The 14685-nt window shown below is 38.2% G+C and overlaps 1 protein-coding gene across 1 annotated transcript in view; it reads left to right on the top strand.

The window, feature by feature from the left end:
- The window catches only part of LOC121371605 (calmodulin-A-like), a 53671-nt gene extending 39316 nt beyond the window's left edge, over window positions 1–14355 (top strand). Inside the window, exons 3-5 of the mRNA XM_041497620.1 lie at window positions 6626–6769; window positions 7083–7325; window positions 12066–14355. Of these exons, the coding sequence (XP_041353554.1) occupies window positions 6626–6769; window positions 7083–7325; window positions 12066–12094 (416 nt within the window). The 3' untranslated portion in view covers window positions 12095–14355. The remainder of the gene's footprint in view (window positions 1–6625; window positions 6770–7082; window positions 7326–12065) is intronic.
- Window positions 14356–14685: the final 330 nt, after the last annotated feature.

The raw sequence follows: 14685 nt of genomic DNA, 5'->3' as shown, positions 1-14685 counted from the left end.
TAACGCCCAATAGCCGATGATTAATAAAATCAATGTGCTCTAGTGGTGTCGATAAACAAAACAAACTTTAAATATTTTGATTTGTTTTGCCGTGCGCCTCCTTTGTACTTTACATGATGACGCATTTCGAAAGCATCTTTCTGCGCTCAGGTCCATCGATTACCGTACACGTGCTAAATATTGCGAACAAAGATGAATTCCATGAATACAACCATAACGTCGACCGTGTATATAGCCTCGTCTAATGAGGGCTGGCTATCGACATAGCCGTTATATTCTTGGGTCAAAGCCCAAAGTAAGGTCAACACACCCCATCTAAAATTTCACGTGCGGAGCTCGGATTACCTCTAGTGTTAATCATAATTTCTAATTAAACTGACAATCTGCCCACGCTAAATCGATGGAGGTATATTAATGTATTTTAGCATCACCGACAACTACGTTAACTCACTTTGTATGATGGCACTCCAATTCGCTGTCAGGGAAGGTTGTTAATTGTGCGTTGTGGTATGTTGTCTCTGAGGAAATATGTGTAAACAGATACAGCATTGCTGGGAGCGGTTCCAGAACGGGTCACACACGCTGTGGTAGGCAAGATGGTAGGCAAGATGTCTTCTAACAATCATAACCAGGGGAATTCAGTCTGGCATTGTTTGCAAGTCTTTGACATCCAATATCGGAAGATTAATTAACCAAAGAGCTATAGTTATAGAGCACATTGATTAATTAATTATCGGCTATTTGATGTCAAACATTTGGTAATTCTGACACGTCATCAGAGGAAACGCTACATTGTTTTCTAATGCACCGATGGATTTTTTATATGCACTTTCCTACAGACAGGAAAGCACATGCCACGGTCTTTGACCAGTTGTGGTAATCTGGTTGGAACGAGAAAAACCTAATCAGTAGAATGGATCCACCGTGGTGGTTCGATCCTGCGACGTAAGCACCTCAAGCGAGCACTGAACCCACTGAGCTAAATCCGGCACCCAATGTGCTAAAGAGGTATCATTAAATAGAAGAAAATGTTCAACTTTGCAAGACCAATATGGGATCTGGGCAAACGTACCATCCATAAAGGGTAATGTATTAATTCAAATGATTCCGTTTTCCCATTCCCATCAATACTCATCCTACCCAGTATTAAAATGTATACAGAACAATAAATTAAACGCAAATATTAATTTATTATTTTTAAATACAAGTACATGAACATGATAGTCTCTTTACAGAAATAATTTTATTATGAAACATATATTTATTAAAATTATTGCGTAACTTATATTATTCGGTATTTATATTCATTCATTCATGTAAACTTATTTTTGTGCTTATATCCACTAAAAGCACGCTGTCCTAGACACACCTCAGCTATCTGGGCCGTCTGTCGAGGAGACAAGGTTAGATGTTAGTGGTTAAGTGATATAGAAGAGGGTGTAGTGGTCTTACACCTATCTGGGCCGTCTGTCGAGGAGACAAGGTTAGATGTTAGTGGTTAGTGATATAGAAGAGGGTGTAGTGGTCTTACACCTACCCATTGTCATTAAAACTCGCTCTAGGTGAGAGTCAGTACCGGGCTGTGAACCCAGTACCTACCAGCCTCATATCCGAAGGCTTAACCACGTCACCACATATATATATTTGTTACAATATTTAATATGATATACTACATACTACAATAATACAATGAATCACAAAAGTATTGAAACACAAAATGTGAAGAAAATATAAACCACAAAATTATACCAAAACGGTGTAGATCCGAGGAGTATACAGCATTTTTACCTTCCTCATGCCTAACATTTTTTTGTAGAAATATGCAATATAGCAGTCACTGCCGTGATACACGTGCCACAGCTTTGCGGAACCATTAGCGTTCTGCAAGGACTCGCAAGAAAGACGTCCCAAGAGCGATCACTCTGCGTCTGTCTTGCATCAGTGCTAATCAAAACAATTTACAGTGTCGTGCACGTCTCGCCCGTGTGCTTCGTGTGTTCCGTGGCCGCCATACAAGGCTTGTCCTAGCATGCAGCGTATCGCCCACGGGCCGCGGTTGTGGCTTTTATGTCTTCCGCGTGTGCCTGGTGCTGGCCAGACAATACGAGATCTGTTTATTACATAGTGGTTAGTTATCAAATTAACATGACTGCTTACTGGAGTCCAGCCAAGATGTATTTTCTGTATAAAATATTGTTATTATACAGCAGAGACGTTGATATATTGATATACATCATCCATTATGTTATTCACTCACATTTATTTGACACCAAAATTGCATGGTGATGGTTGTGGCGGGGTTACTGGGTTTTTCTTTTTTCGAGCTGATGTGTCGTTAAATATTAAATTCATTCATTCGTTCTTTCGTCCATCTGTCCGTTCATTTATTCATTACAAATTTGAGTGCAACGGTTGTATCTTTAGTATCGCAGTGGCTGTATCCTTAGTAACTGTGGATGTCATTAAATAAACATTTTCTTTTCTTTTCTTTTCTTTCCACGCATATTTGTCAGGTCAGGTCATAGGTTTTAACGTGCACAGAACAAGCTTTTGTCTACTTACACCGACTCCTCCGTCCTGGACAGGAAGGAAGGGTGGGGGGGGGGGGGGGGTGTGGAGAGTGTAACGCTCTTACCGGCAAGTGCAAGAGAGCACAAGCAGCCCGACCAGGATCGATAGCGGTCGGTGGTGGTGGCGGTGGTCGTGTATAAATGCCAACTTAACACCAACAAACATAAGGTTTTTTGTTTGTTTTTTATCAGGCATTTGGTTTGGGGGGGGGGGGGGGGGTTAAATCGCAATTTACATACACAAAGAAATTACATAACCCTCTGTGCTGTGTTTAAAGCTTACATCAGTGTCAGAACTTTAATGAGATATTTATTTATTTGGTTGCAATCTGAGGGACACGTTCAGCAATAGCAGTAACCGCCACCGATAATTAAATCCTGTGTACAGCGGTGGAAGAATAACTCAGGTATTAGTTCTGTGGGTTTCGTGGCACGTGTTTTAAATCATAATCTTCTATAAATGTTTATGTTAATTAAAGTCTGCTATTTCGTCTCGGTGGGGAATATAAAGGTAATTAATTTCTCCCTTCGGTTTCTGTACAGGTAACAGTAAGCACTGGATGCTATCTTTTCGAGACATAAAAAGAGACCACGGGTTAAATCATTCGTTTCCAGGTCACTGGTAATTGCAATAAACCTGGTGCTGCCAACTTCCAGGAAAGTATCTGGCTAAACTATGGAAACCAGTTTGGGTCACATTTACACATTGGATGCAAACCTTTATGACTGGTGTTTATTCAAGACGAAATGTGCTGTACACTGGAGGAATAGTGCACTTTACATAAGGCGTCGATTTAAGCATCGAGTTCTATCGTTTGCATTGAGAGTCCATGCATACTTGAGTTCGCTTTATGCATGCGTTGTGGGATCGGCCCCCGTCAATAGACTCGAAGTTTTTACTGTCCCATTCAGTGTTCAGCGTCTGATCTATGGGAAGTGATTGAACAAAATAACATTCTCTCTCTCTCTCTCTCTCTCTCTCTCTCTCTCTCTCTCTCTCTCTCTCTCTCTCTCTCTATTCTTTCTATTGTATTTATTGCTTCTCAGACCGGCCTCGGCGGCGTAGTGGTTAGGCCATCGGTCAACAGGCTGGTAGGTACTGGGTTCGGATCCCAGTCGAGGCATGAGATTTTTAATCCAGATACCGACTCCAAACCTCGAGTGAGTGCTCCGCAAGGCTCAATGGGTAGGTGTAAACCACTTGCACCGACCAGTGATCCATAACTGGTTCAACAAAGGCCATGGTTTGTGCTATCCTACCTGTGGGAAGCGCAAATAAAAGATCCCTTGCTGTCTGTCGTAAAAGAGTAGCCTATATGGCGACAGCGGGTTTCCTCTAAAAAAACAGTGTCAGAATGACCATATGTTTGACGTCCAATAGCCGATGATAAGATACAAAAATCAATGTGTTCAAGTGGCGTCTTTAAATAAAACAAACTTTACTTTTATTGCTTCTCACGTCCGGTTTATATACAAAACAAAACAAACACAAACGCACGCACACTATAATGCACACACGACACTACACACTCATGAACACGCACAATATAATGCACACACGACACTACACACTCATGAACACGCACAGGGCAGCAGGCACCCCGGTCTTTGATATTCCGCTATGGTTTCAACACTGCCCGGCACAAAAGATAAAAATTCAAGCATAACGGAATGCTGTCTGTGAGCGAGCATGTTTAGCGAAGACAATGTAAAGTGAATGTTATACTGAACTTTATTGAAAACGCACCCGTCAAATTCGTAGACGTAAAGTTGATGGGGAAAAACCACAATACATTTAACTCATTTTGTATAACTGGGTGTATTCTAATAGGCAATAAATAGCCCAAATACTGTATGCAAGGGTTAATGTTAGTGTGTGTTTTATAGCAACCTCACAAATGCGAACACTGAACATTGGGTGATGTGTTTTTCGTGGAGTTAAGTATACTTGTGTTCGATTGGAAGCACGTGGGTCTAAAAGGCTACATCAGAGTAGCACTTGAGTTTGTCAAAAACATGTAACGTTATGCCAGATAGCATAGCCAAGGTTTCTTAGTTCGTCTGCCATCAAGTACATTATTACAGTTTAAAGGTAACGCATTCCTGGCTATATGGTTGTACATAATAAGTGGGATACCGTAAAGACTCATCTACAAAGCGCTCGGCTGAAGGGCATGGGTCGAAGGATTAAATCTCTTCAGTAGACCCATTCTTTGATTGTGATTTTGCTGTTACAAACAGAGCCCCACGACTGATATATCAAAGGCAGTGATATGTGCTAACCTGTCTGTGGGAAAGTGCATATAAAAAGTCCCTAACAGAAAAATGTAGTGGGTCCCTCCGAAGAATGTACATGTCAGAATTACCAAATATTTGACATTCAGTAGCCGATGATTAACAAATCAATATACTCTAGTGTTGTCATTAAACAAAACAAACTTTAACATAATGAAGTCAAGGGGCAATTTATTATATTACTATAATTCCAATCTCTAAAAATCCCTTTATTATAAACCCTTGGATTGGTTAAATTCGTATCACGTGATGATAAAAACTGGCATTCATAGCACCATGAATCTCAGTTTAGCACTATTTTTGGCTATATAGCCGGAACTACTTTATGAATTATGTCAACAAAGGAATCCCCGAGGAATTTCCTTGAGATTCTATTTTTAGACATCAAACAGTAATCGTCTGCCGTCAAACTTGTAAACTCTAAAAATCTTCACATATAAATTATACCATACAAAATAGGTCGCTTCAGACATTTTTTATTAAAGGTTAAAAGTTATTGAAATTACTTACGTTACATGTTTATAGTGAATTCAAAATCTCACAGCTAAAAATCTATTTTGTCGATCCAAAAAAAGTGTATAATTCCAATAGAATTTGGTCTTTTACAAAAGCCATTTCAAAAACAAAATTCAGTCAGTCCATGCCAACCATTAGCAGTAACGCGCATTCAATGGCATTGTAGTATGACGTACACGGTACACAACACATAGCCACTGCGATCCAATCTTTAAACGACTCGGGTTTTGAAACTAGGCATATCATGTACATGTCGGGACACAGGAACGAAGCTTCAATTCGAAGCTACAACAGAGAATGTTCCACTTTCCAAAAACGAAACATCAGCATGGCACTGTCAAATGTCACGAATACTTGTGTCGCACCACTTGAAGTCACACATGCCAAAACCATCCTGTGTTGCCACTTCCACAATTACAAGGCCAGTAAACACAGAAACTCGCGACACACCTGTTTCATCCATTTCCGGAAACATTGAAACCACTTTCTCCATGTCAAATCTATCAACACATGGAATTTTCACGCACTCAAATATTTTATAACTGTAATTTCAACGTCGTAATTGGTAAATCTGGACAGTAATCAAAAAATGGCGCCCATCCACAGTTCGTAGTTAAATATTCATACACCAACCGCTTCACATATAAATTATACCATACAAAATAGATCGCTTCAGACATTTTTATTACAGGTTAAAAGTTATTAAAATTACTTACGTTATATGTTTCTAGTGAATTCAAAATGTTTCTACTTGGTATTGATATTTAATGCAAAAAATTAATATGAATTGTATTAATGATTGTAACATTGTCATTCTCTCATTCGGCTATTGACGGAAAAAGCCGAAACTACCATAGGCATTCCGCTAATGTTGAGTATGAATTTCGTGTTAATAAAATAGTAAATAGTTGGAAAATAGAGTTCACTTTTTATTTTAAAGAGGTTTACATTAATGACATGGTTATGTGTTTGGAATTATAAGATTGAACGCTTTACACACTTTAGTATGAATGGCTTCGCGCTAACGCGCTACGCCATTCATACAGTGTGTAAAGCGGTTTTGCGTTTCATACTAGCATGAAACTCAAAAAATTTCACGTTCAATTCTTAATTAAATAGAATTTGTTTTCTTGTCAATGGATTAAAGTAAACGACCAAAAACCAGTACACAACAACAACCACTTCAAATCTGAAAACAAAGTTTTCTATCATTGTAATGTCTTTTTACCCTAAATGTCTTTCAGAGTTTAAAGAGGCGTTCAGTCTGTTCGACAAAGATGGCGACGGCACAATCACGACAAAAGAGTTGGGAACTGTGATGAGGTCACTAGGTCAGAATCCAACAGAAGCAGAGTTACAAGACATGATCAACGAAGTAGATGCAGATGGTAAGTTCTACTTGAGGTCTGTATAAAGTGAAATCTCCCATCTGCAACAATTGAATCATTAAGAATATTACTGTATAGTATTAATAATCAAGCTGTATTTCATAACAAGAGTGAGTTTGTGTCTTTAATCGTTGTTCGAGCGTAACTGTATATTCGAGTGTTCCGTGTTCGAGCCAGCGAGATTCTGATGTATATGAATTTTTATACTTGATATACAAATTCACCACTAAATTTAGTGCATTACAAAACCAGGGTAATAATAATAGAACTGTTTACATAGATAAGATGCATTAATATTCTATCCTATTACCAGGGAATGGTACGATAGACTTCCCAGAATTCCTCACAATGATGGCCCGGAAGATGAAGGACACTGATTCCGAGGATGAGTTACGCGAAGCATTCCGAGTTTTCGACAAGGACGGAAACGGGTTTATTAGCGCCGCCGAGCTGCGTCACGTGATGACGAACCTGGGGGAGAAACTGACGGACGAGGAGGTGGACGAGATGATCAGGGAGGCCGATATAGACGGGGACGGTCAGGTTAATTACGAAGGTACGGCCATTGATTTCTTAAAGCTACAGGGGGCGGGACGTAGCCCAGTGGTACAGCGCTCGCTCGATGCGCGGTCAGTGTGGGATCGATCCCCGTCAGTGGGCACATTGGGCTATTTCTTGTTCCAGCCAGTGCACCACGACTGGTATATCAAAGACCGTGGTATGTACTACCCTGTCTGTGGGATGGTGCATATAAAACATCCCTTGCTGCTAATCGAAAAGAGTAGCCCATGAAGTGGCGACAGCGGGTTTCCTCTCTCAATATCTATGTAGTCCTTAACCATATGTCTGACGCCATATAACCGTAAATAAAATGAGTTGAGTGCGTCGTTAAATAAAACATTTCTTTCTCTTTCTTTCTTAACTAAGGCAGGGCGGTGATACCCAGGGACAGGACGGCGATAAACAGCGGCAGAGTGCGACCTTTATCTATTTATTATTTATTGCTGGCAAGAACACGTTGCTATAAGTTATCAGGTTAATAGAAAATAATTCTGCGCATAACAGAAGTGTGCTCAATTTTCAGGCAGGTTATAATGAAAACACCTATTAGAAAGGTTACCCATGGCAGTTTTTACTGGTTTGACCGGTCATTATAAGGACAACATTTATTGCTTCATCATATTATTGCAAATTAGCAATACTGTTTACATGAAGATGATGTAGGCCTATGTAGGTATACAAATGTAATTTAATACCAATCCGACCGCAACAGCTTGTTGATAAAATCAATCTCGACCTTGACTTTGAATAGTCGCCGTATTTAATGTCTGCGTATGTGTCATTTTATATCTTTGTTTTGTTTCTTTATTTAAAGTCGCACACTCGAGTTTCAACCAGTGAAAATTAACACTAAGTTTAGTTAACTTACAACCCTGTAACACATTCAGATAAAGTTACAATTGAGAAAAACATGAGTTTATGACTTTGAAATGGTGAAATATCCTCTAAAATAGATTAAAACTCGACTCAATAACTGTTACTTCTTAGACGCACGTGCGTTTTAAAAAATATTATAAATGCATTTTGTGATATTAAAAACACCAGGATGACCAAAAACACTTCGAATGGTATTATTTGTTCATATATATATATATATATATATATATATATATGTATGTATGTATGTATGTATATATATATTAACCTAAAATGTGTTTTTATTATTATTATTATTATTATTATTATTCAAAGTTATGATTAATCTAGGAAGACTTCCAACATAGTTAAATGTCCAAAGAAGAATTGTTTGTTATTGAGCACGTGTTGTCTCAGGAAAACAATCACAGCTATCTTCCTTACTATACAAAGTAATGTTAACAGATTATTTATATAATAATACTAAATAGAACTGAAATACTGCAGTTAAAATGTTTTAGAAAATTTAGGTATTTGTGATGTTTGGACATCGCAGTCACTTTTATCACTAAACTGGTTCTCACAAAAAGACATAAAATGTAGACTTGTAAGAGGATCAATATTTACAAACCTGGGCCCAGATTTTCGAAACTATCTAAGCGCTTCTATATCATAAAACCGTTGGAGGGTATGGCATGCGTCGTTGTGACGTCATAGCTTACGACGGTTTTTAATATTGTAACGCTAAGATAGCTTCGAAAATCTGTAGCGTTGAGTAACAACATATGGCTATCCTCGAAAGGCAATACGTGTAAACTCTTTCAACAACAATTTAATTTTGAAAAATAGTTTAATGTTTTCCCTCAAAAGTTATGGACTACTATTTTAAATTTTAGAACGTCAAACGACTACTTTCCGGTAGAAACTGGGCGCTGGAATAATCTACTTTGGGAGATAGATTGTGTATTTTATGTCATATCAATGAAATTGGAGACGAATTCCACTATTTAATCATTTGTAAAAAAAAAAAAGGAGAAATATTTTCGGAAACAGTATTTGCATCCATATTAGTATAAACGGCCCAGAACGTATACGTTTAGTCAGCTCATGAACAGTAAAAGAATAAGTACATTAAAAGAATTAGAAAAACTTATAAATATTATCACTTGCGTTTATAAATTATCATGACTTATAATTGCAAATATACATGCAAACGTTCTTAAAGCGAATAATGACACCATTCAATAAATTAAATGAATCGAATATTTAGCCGATGTCTACATATTATACATAATATATTGTCATACTTTATTTGTATTTATGGTTTAAGCTGTCGTTACCGAATATGTTTAATTAGCCGAAAGGTATTTGTTTATTGCAAGTAGATTTCGATGTATATTGTGCATTATTGTAATACTTTGATGTAATTTTTAAATTTATATAATCCTGTAAACCATTATGTCACATATGTATATATCATCATATTTGTATTACCCTCATCTGCCGTTGCTGAACGGCCATAGTGAAAATAAACTGTTCTGTTCTGTTCTGTTCTGCGAATGGTTTATAGCGCATCTAAAGGAATATGCAGTTGTAACTTTGCTTAGTGTGAACGTCCGCTTCTTTGGCACATGAAGAAACACGTTATTGAAGTTCGTCATTCTGACACTGCCTGCCCCCCCCCCCCCCCCCCCCTCCCCCGGAGAGTGTGGTGCCTGAGGGGTGAGGCCCAAAAGGGAAAACTTAAGCTGTGACGGAAACGGAAATAGGTTGTTCTACAAATGTGTAATTATTGAACTATTTTGTAATAGTATATTGTGATAAGGGGTATTTTGTAATTATTCATGAATCTGTGACTATAGTCACTTGGGAATCATATTGTAACTGGTTTGTAATAGCTTTGGGATTAATAAAGAAAAAGAAGCTATGGTTATAATATATAGGATTTTATGTTGAGAAGTCATGAGTAAAATATATTAACTAAAATTATTATGTGCCTCACATACTTCTTTTCCTTCGTCCCGATGTTAGAAGTTGCGCCCATGACGGACGTGCTTGAACATTAAATTGATATAGGCACGAAATAGAGGGACAATGACAAAGTATGGTGTCTTACTTGGGAGACAGTAAAAGGAACCATTGTTCTCTTGGAGGGGTGAAGTAAACTATAGTTATATAGAGAAATATATTTAACTGTAATTTTTTCGACTTCTCCAAAACTAACTTGACCAGTTCCAACCAAATTGTGAGGAATGTTTTCTTGCTACATGGACAACCAAATTTGCGAAATTGGTAATTTCCCCCCTCCCACAAACCAGGGTCTTTAGGGGCGGGGCCCAAAGGGAAGAAATTAAGCTAGTGTTTAAACAAAAATCCAAACACTCGACCAAAAAAGGTTTGTTTTGTTTAACGACACCACTGGAGCACATTGATTTATTAATCATCGGCTATTTGTGGTCAAACGTTTGGTCATTTTGACACAGTCATAGAGAGGAAACCCGCTACATTTTTCTATTAATAGCAAGGTATCATTTATATGCAGCATCCCACAGACAGGATAGCACATTCCACCGCCTTTGGTATACCAGTCGCCACTCGACCAAGTCCAATAACATTTTTTTAAAGGAACATGTTTTTAAATTTGGTTATTCTGACCCCTAGGGGCTTGAGTGATGTGGCCAAAAAGGGGGAAATTATGCTCTTTTTTCTTTGGGGGTAGTTTCTCTTTTCTTTTTTTTTTTTTTTTTTTTTTTTTGGGGGGGGGGGGGCTGTTGGGGTATTTGTTGTTTTGGATTTTGGGTTTTGTTTGCTTGTTTTCTCTCTTTTCTTTCTCTTTTTTTCTGGTGCTCATTGTAGCTCAAATTGTATTTTAAGTTAAACAGGAAAGGTACGTACATGTATACATGTCTTGATATTCGGTAACCAGGGTAGTTCCTTACTGTTTATACTGTGAATATGAATAATTACTGAATGAAACAAGGTAAAACCATTCTAGATAAGTGCACGATGTATGGTAATGTCCCTACTCAACGTAATTCAAACACGAAGCCCTTATTAAGAATGAGGAATACGTGACAGGATGATGCACGTGTAAAGGGTATCCAGTTGAATAAAAAAAAGTTGGGACTGTGCGTACGTTGCATGAACACTGTGGAAAGTACACTTTTACACAAAACTACAAAATGTCTGTCACATTTCTGACGTATTCAAATTCAGAAATGTCTCAGAGTTGTGGGCATGCTGCAAGTTGGTACCAGCCACCGATATGTAGGCCAGTAGGCCATATACGTAATGTGTCAAAGTCAGCCATTAGCTGGATGTGGACCCGATATCGGCAAACCCGAAATGTAGACGATCGTCTGCATTCAGGACGATCAAGGGCCACGACACCCACAGTGTCATCCGAACAGTTGGGCAGATTTTGGCGCCACGATCCAGGAAAAATCGGACAGGAGCGTGCCACGTGGGATTTGTACATTCTTGGCGAAACGCGGGGGTTTTCACCTGCTATTAGTGCATGAAAGAAAAACTTAACTTTGACAATAACAACACTTGTTGCATATGTGGGTCACATCCGGGCATACCTCTCTCGCCTGGTTTACAATGTTTTGTCAGTGACTTGTTACATGAGTGTTTCTGCTTTGCACCAAATATTAAAATGCATCTGTTATATTTATTTTTTTAAAATCTTTTTGGGTTTTTTTTTTTTTTTTGGGGGGGGGGGGGGGGGGGTTGTTTGGGTGTGGTTTTTTTTTTGGGGGGGGGGGGGGTAATATCCACTACTTATTTGGAACAGTATATCAGAGAATGATAACTTGAATATATATGCAAAATACGTCAGTACATTCTGTGTTAAACTGTTATGTGTATTTATTTTCAGAATTCGTCAGAATGATGACGTCTAAGTGAGAGTTTGTAGTTTCTTATGTGGAAGGACATTTGTGGAAAGCTGTGTCCTGTTTTTGTCAGGAAAAGACCTTGTCATTTAACAAATGACTATCACATTTCATTTATTGACTAATATAGAATACTGGCTTCTCTCTCTCTCTCTCTCTCTCTCTCTCTCTCTCTCTCTCTCTCTCTCTCTCTCTCTCTCTCTCTCTCTCTCTCTCTCTCTCTCTCTCTCTCTCTCTGTTTTTCTCACTATGTTTCTTATACAAAGCCATCATGTGCGGCCATATGAGACAGAAAAAGTACACCTAAGATGTAAAAATTCGATCTGGGTCTAAAATTCCATCACCAACGGTGAACTTTTTTCTGTCCCATATGACAGATTCTTTTTCTCTCATCCATTCAGTAAATACACATTAGTTTTACAACAACAGACAAATATGGCTGAAAAGGTACCTTTTTCATTTCACCATTTTATCACAAATAAACTACACTATCATATTTACCATATGGGCACAATACAATTTAACACTACAAATCAACAAGATCGTCAATTGTATTATAACACTAAGATTCCAAGCACTATCAGTATGAAACTTGTCTGGTGACCACAGACATAATAGAGTTAGGTCCCCTTGTTAAGCATAATCACATGATCGGGAACGGAGAAAACCTATTTAGGTGCCTACATCCTATAAAGGTTCAGGCACGCCTCAACTGGGCACAGCCTCCTGGTGATACCTCATGGAAGACAGAAATATCTTTTATAACCGTCCTTCATGGAATAGCTGTCCTATATTGGGATTGGTTTTTTAGGAGGCCGAAATTACGATCAGGCTTAAAAAAAATATTTGTTCGTTTATAATGCACAGTGTTTTCATCTTTATGCAATACAGTTGTTTAATAATGCATCTTTGTTTACCCATAATACATACATTGTCTTGTGTTTTCTTCTACATTGTTATTACAACATTGTACAAAATTGTTCATCTCAAAATGTATCTTTTGTGGAGATCCTATTTCACTTACCATTGTTTAGCGTGAGGTATAAAACACCTATAGTCGAAGTAACATACATACTTATGTGGTGTAGTGCTTAAGTCATCCATGTTTAATTCTGGTAGGTACAGGGTTCGCATCCCGGTACCGACGTCTACTAGTGTGACTTTTACTGACACAGTGGGGAGAGGTAAGGCCACTATGCCGTCTCTCTTCTCTCTCTCTCTCTCTCTCTCTCTCTCTCTCTCTCTCTCTCTCTCTCTCTCTCCCTGAACTTTAATGTGGAATATATAAATATGCAAGAGGAAACTTGCTATCCAAGCACTTTCTGAACCGCCAGGGGGTCCATGCCCACATGCTACCTGTGAGTAATGAAATAAATAGAGTTTTGAGCATATCGGGTATTGTTGCCAAGCATTGTCAGGGGTTATTATACATGAATGGCATTAATATACCATTTGTTTGTTATGAGCCTAATTTTAACATTGGTTGGGGTGTAGAATCATTGCTCACGCATTAATCTGGTTGCATTCGACGTTTACAAACCCCTGCTGGCAACATCATAGCATCTTTGCAAAAAGACATGATCGTTAGAGCCCAACCTATTTTGTAATATTGGAACGGCCCAGATTCTAAATGCCCATTTCGTTATAAACCGGATTAATTTAGTAAAACAAAAATTGGTCTCCATTACAAAAACGACTCATTCTGAATAGCCGTGGGAAGTGTTTATGGGTTTCTTCATTTAGTTTGTTTGGTGACGAGAGTTTTGTCTCTATGTTCAATTCTATTTATTCTGTATTATAAAAAGAAAACACACAGTCGTGTACTTTTTGTCTAATTTTATTGTACATTGTATCTTTTTCTATTCAGGTTAAAATAAAATTGTATTGTTTATTCTTTCTGTCCAGTTTTAATACAAATGTAATACTGTTTTCTTTTTCTACATGGGTGCAAAGAAAGAATTGTTTGTTTTTGTCTCCTGTGTTACTAAGAGAAAACATTCTTTTTTACCTTGTTATTCAACAAAATGCAATTGCTATGATTCTACGCATTGTTTTGAAATCAGTAAGCTATGGTCTCATTTGTGTTGACAAGCTTGCAAATCACACTACTCTGTCATTTCTGTACGTTACCAAACCACCATGAACCACTTTATATGCAATGTTCATACACGATTCTTTGTATTGTACAATATATGGCTTTTCTACATTTAGCCTGTTTCACTTGACGTGTAATATATATATTACATGAATTAAATATTTATGTCCAAATTGAAACCATTGGTTTTGTTTTTTGTTTTTATGTTACTGAGCTGGTCTAGGAATACATATCTGGGTGGTGGTGAGGTACACAATGTGTTGTCATACTACTGAGACTCCAGAAACTAAATCAGGTTCGTACTTAGCAGGGAGAAGGGACATTATCAACCCTACACTCGAAAAATACCTCGGTACGGTTCTACGTGTGGCGGCTGGAACAGTGTAATGAGGACTGGAACAGTGTGACGAGGACTGGAACAGCGTGGTGAGGACTGGAACAGCGCGACGAGGACTGGAACAATGTGATGAGGACTGGAACAGCGTGATGAGGACTGGAACAGCGCGACG

The sequence above is a fragment of the Gigantopelta aegis genome, chromosome 4 (genome assembly GCF_016097555.1).
Source record: "Gigantopelta aegis isolate Gae_Host chromosome 4, Gae_host_genome, whole genome shotgun sequence".
NCBI classification, from domain to species: domain Eukaryota; kingdom Metazoa; phylum Mollusca; class Gastropoda; order Neomphalida; family Peltospiridae; genus Gigantopelta; species Gigantopelta aegis.
This window is presented reverse-complemented; position numbering and strand designations above follow the sequence as displayed.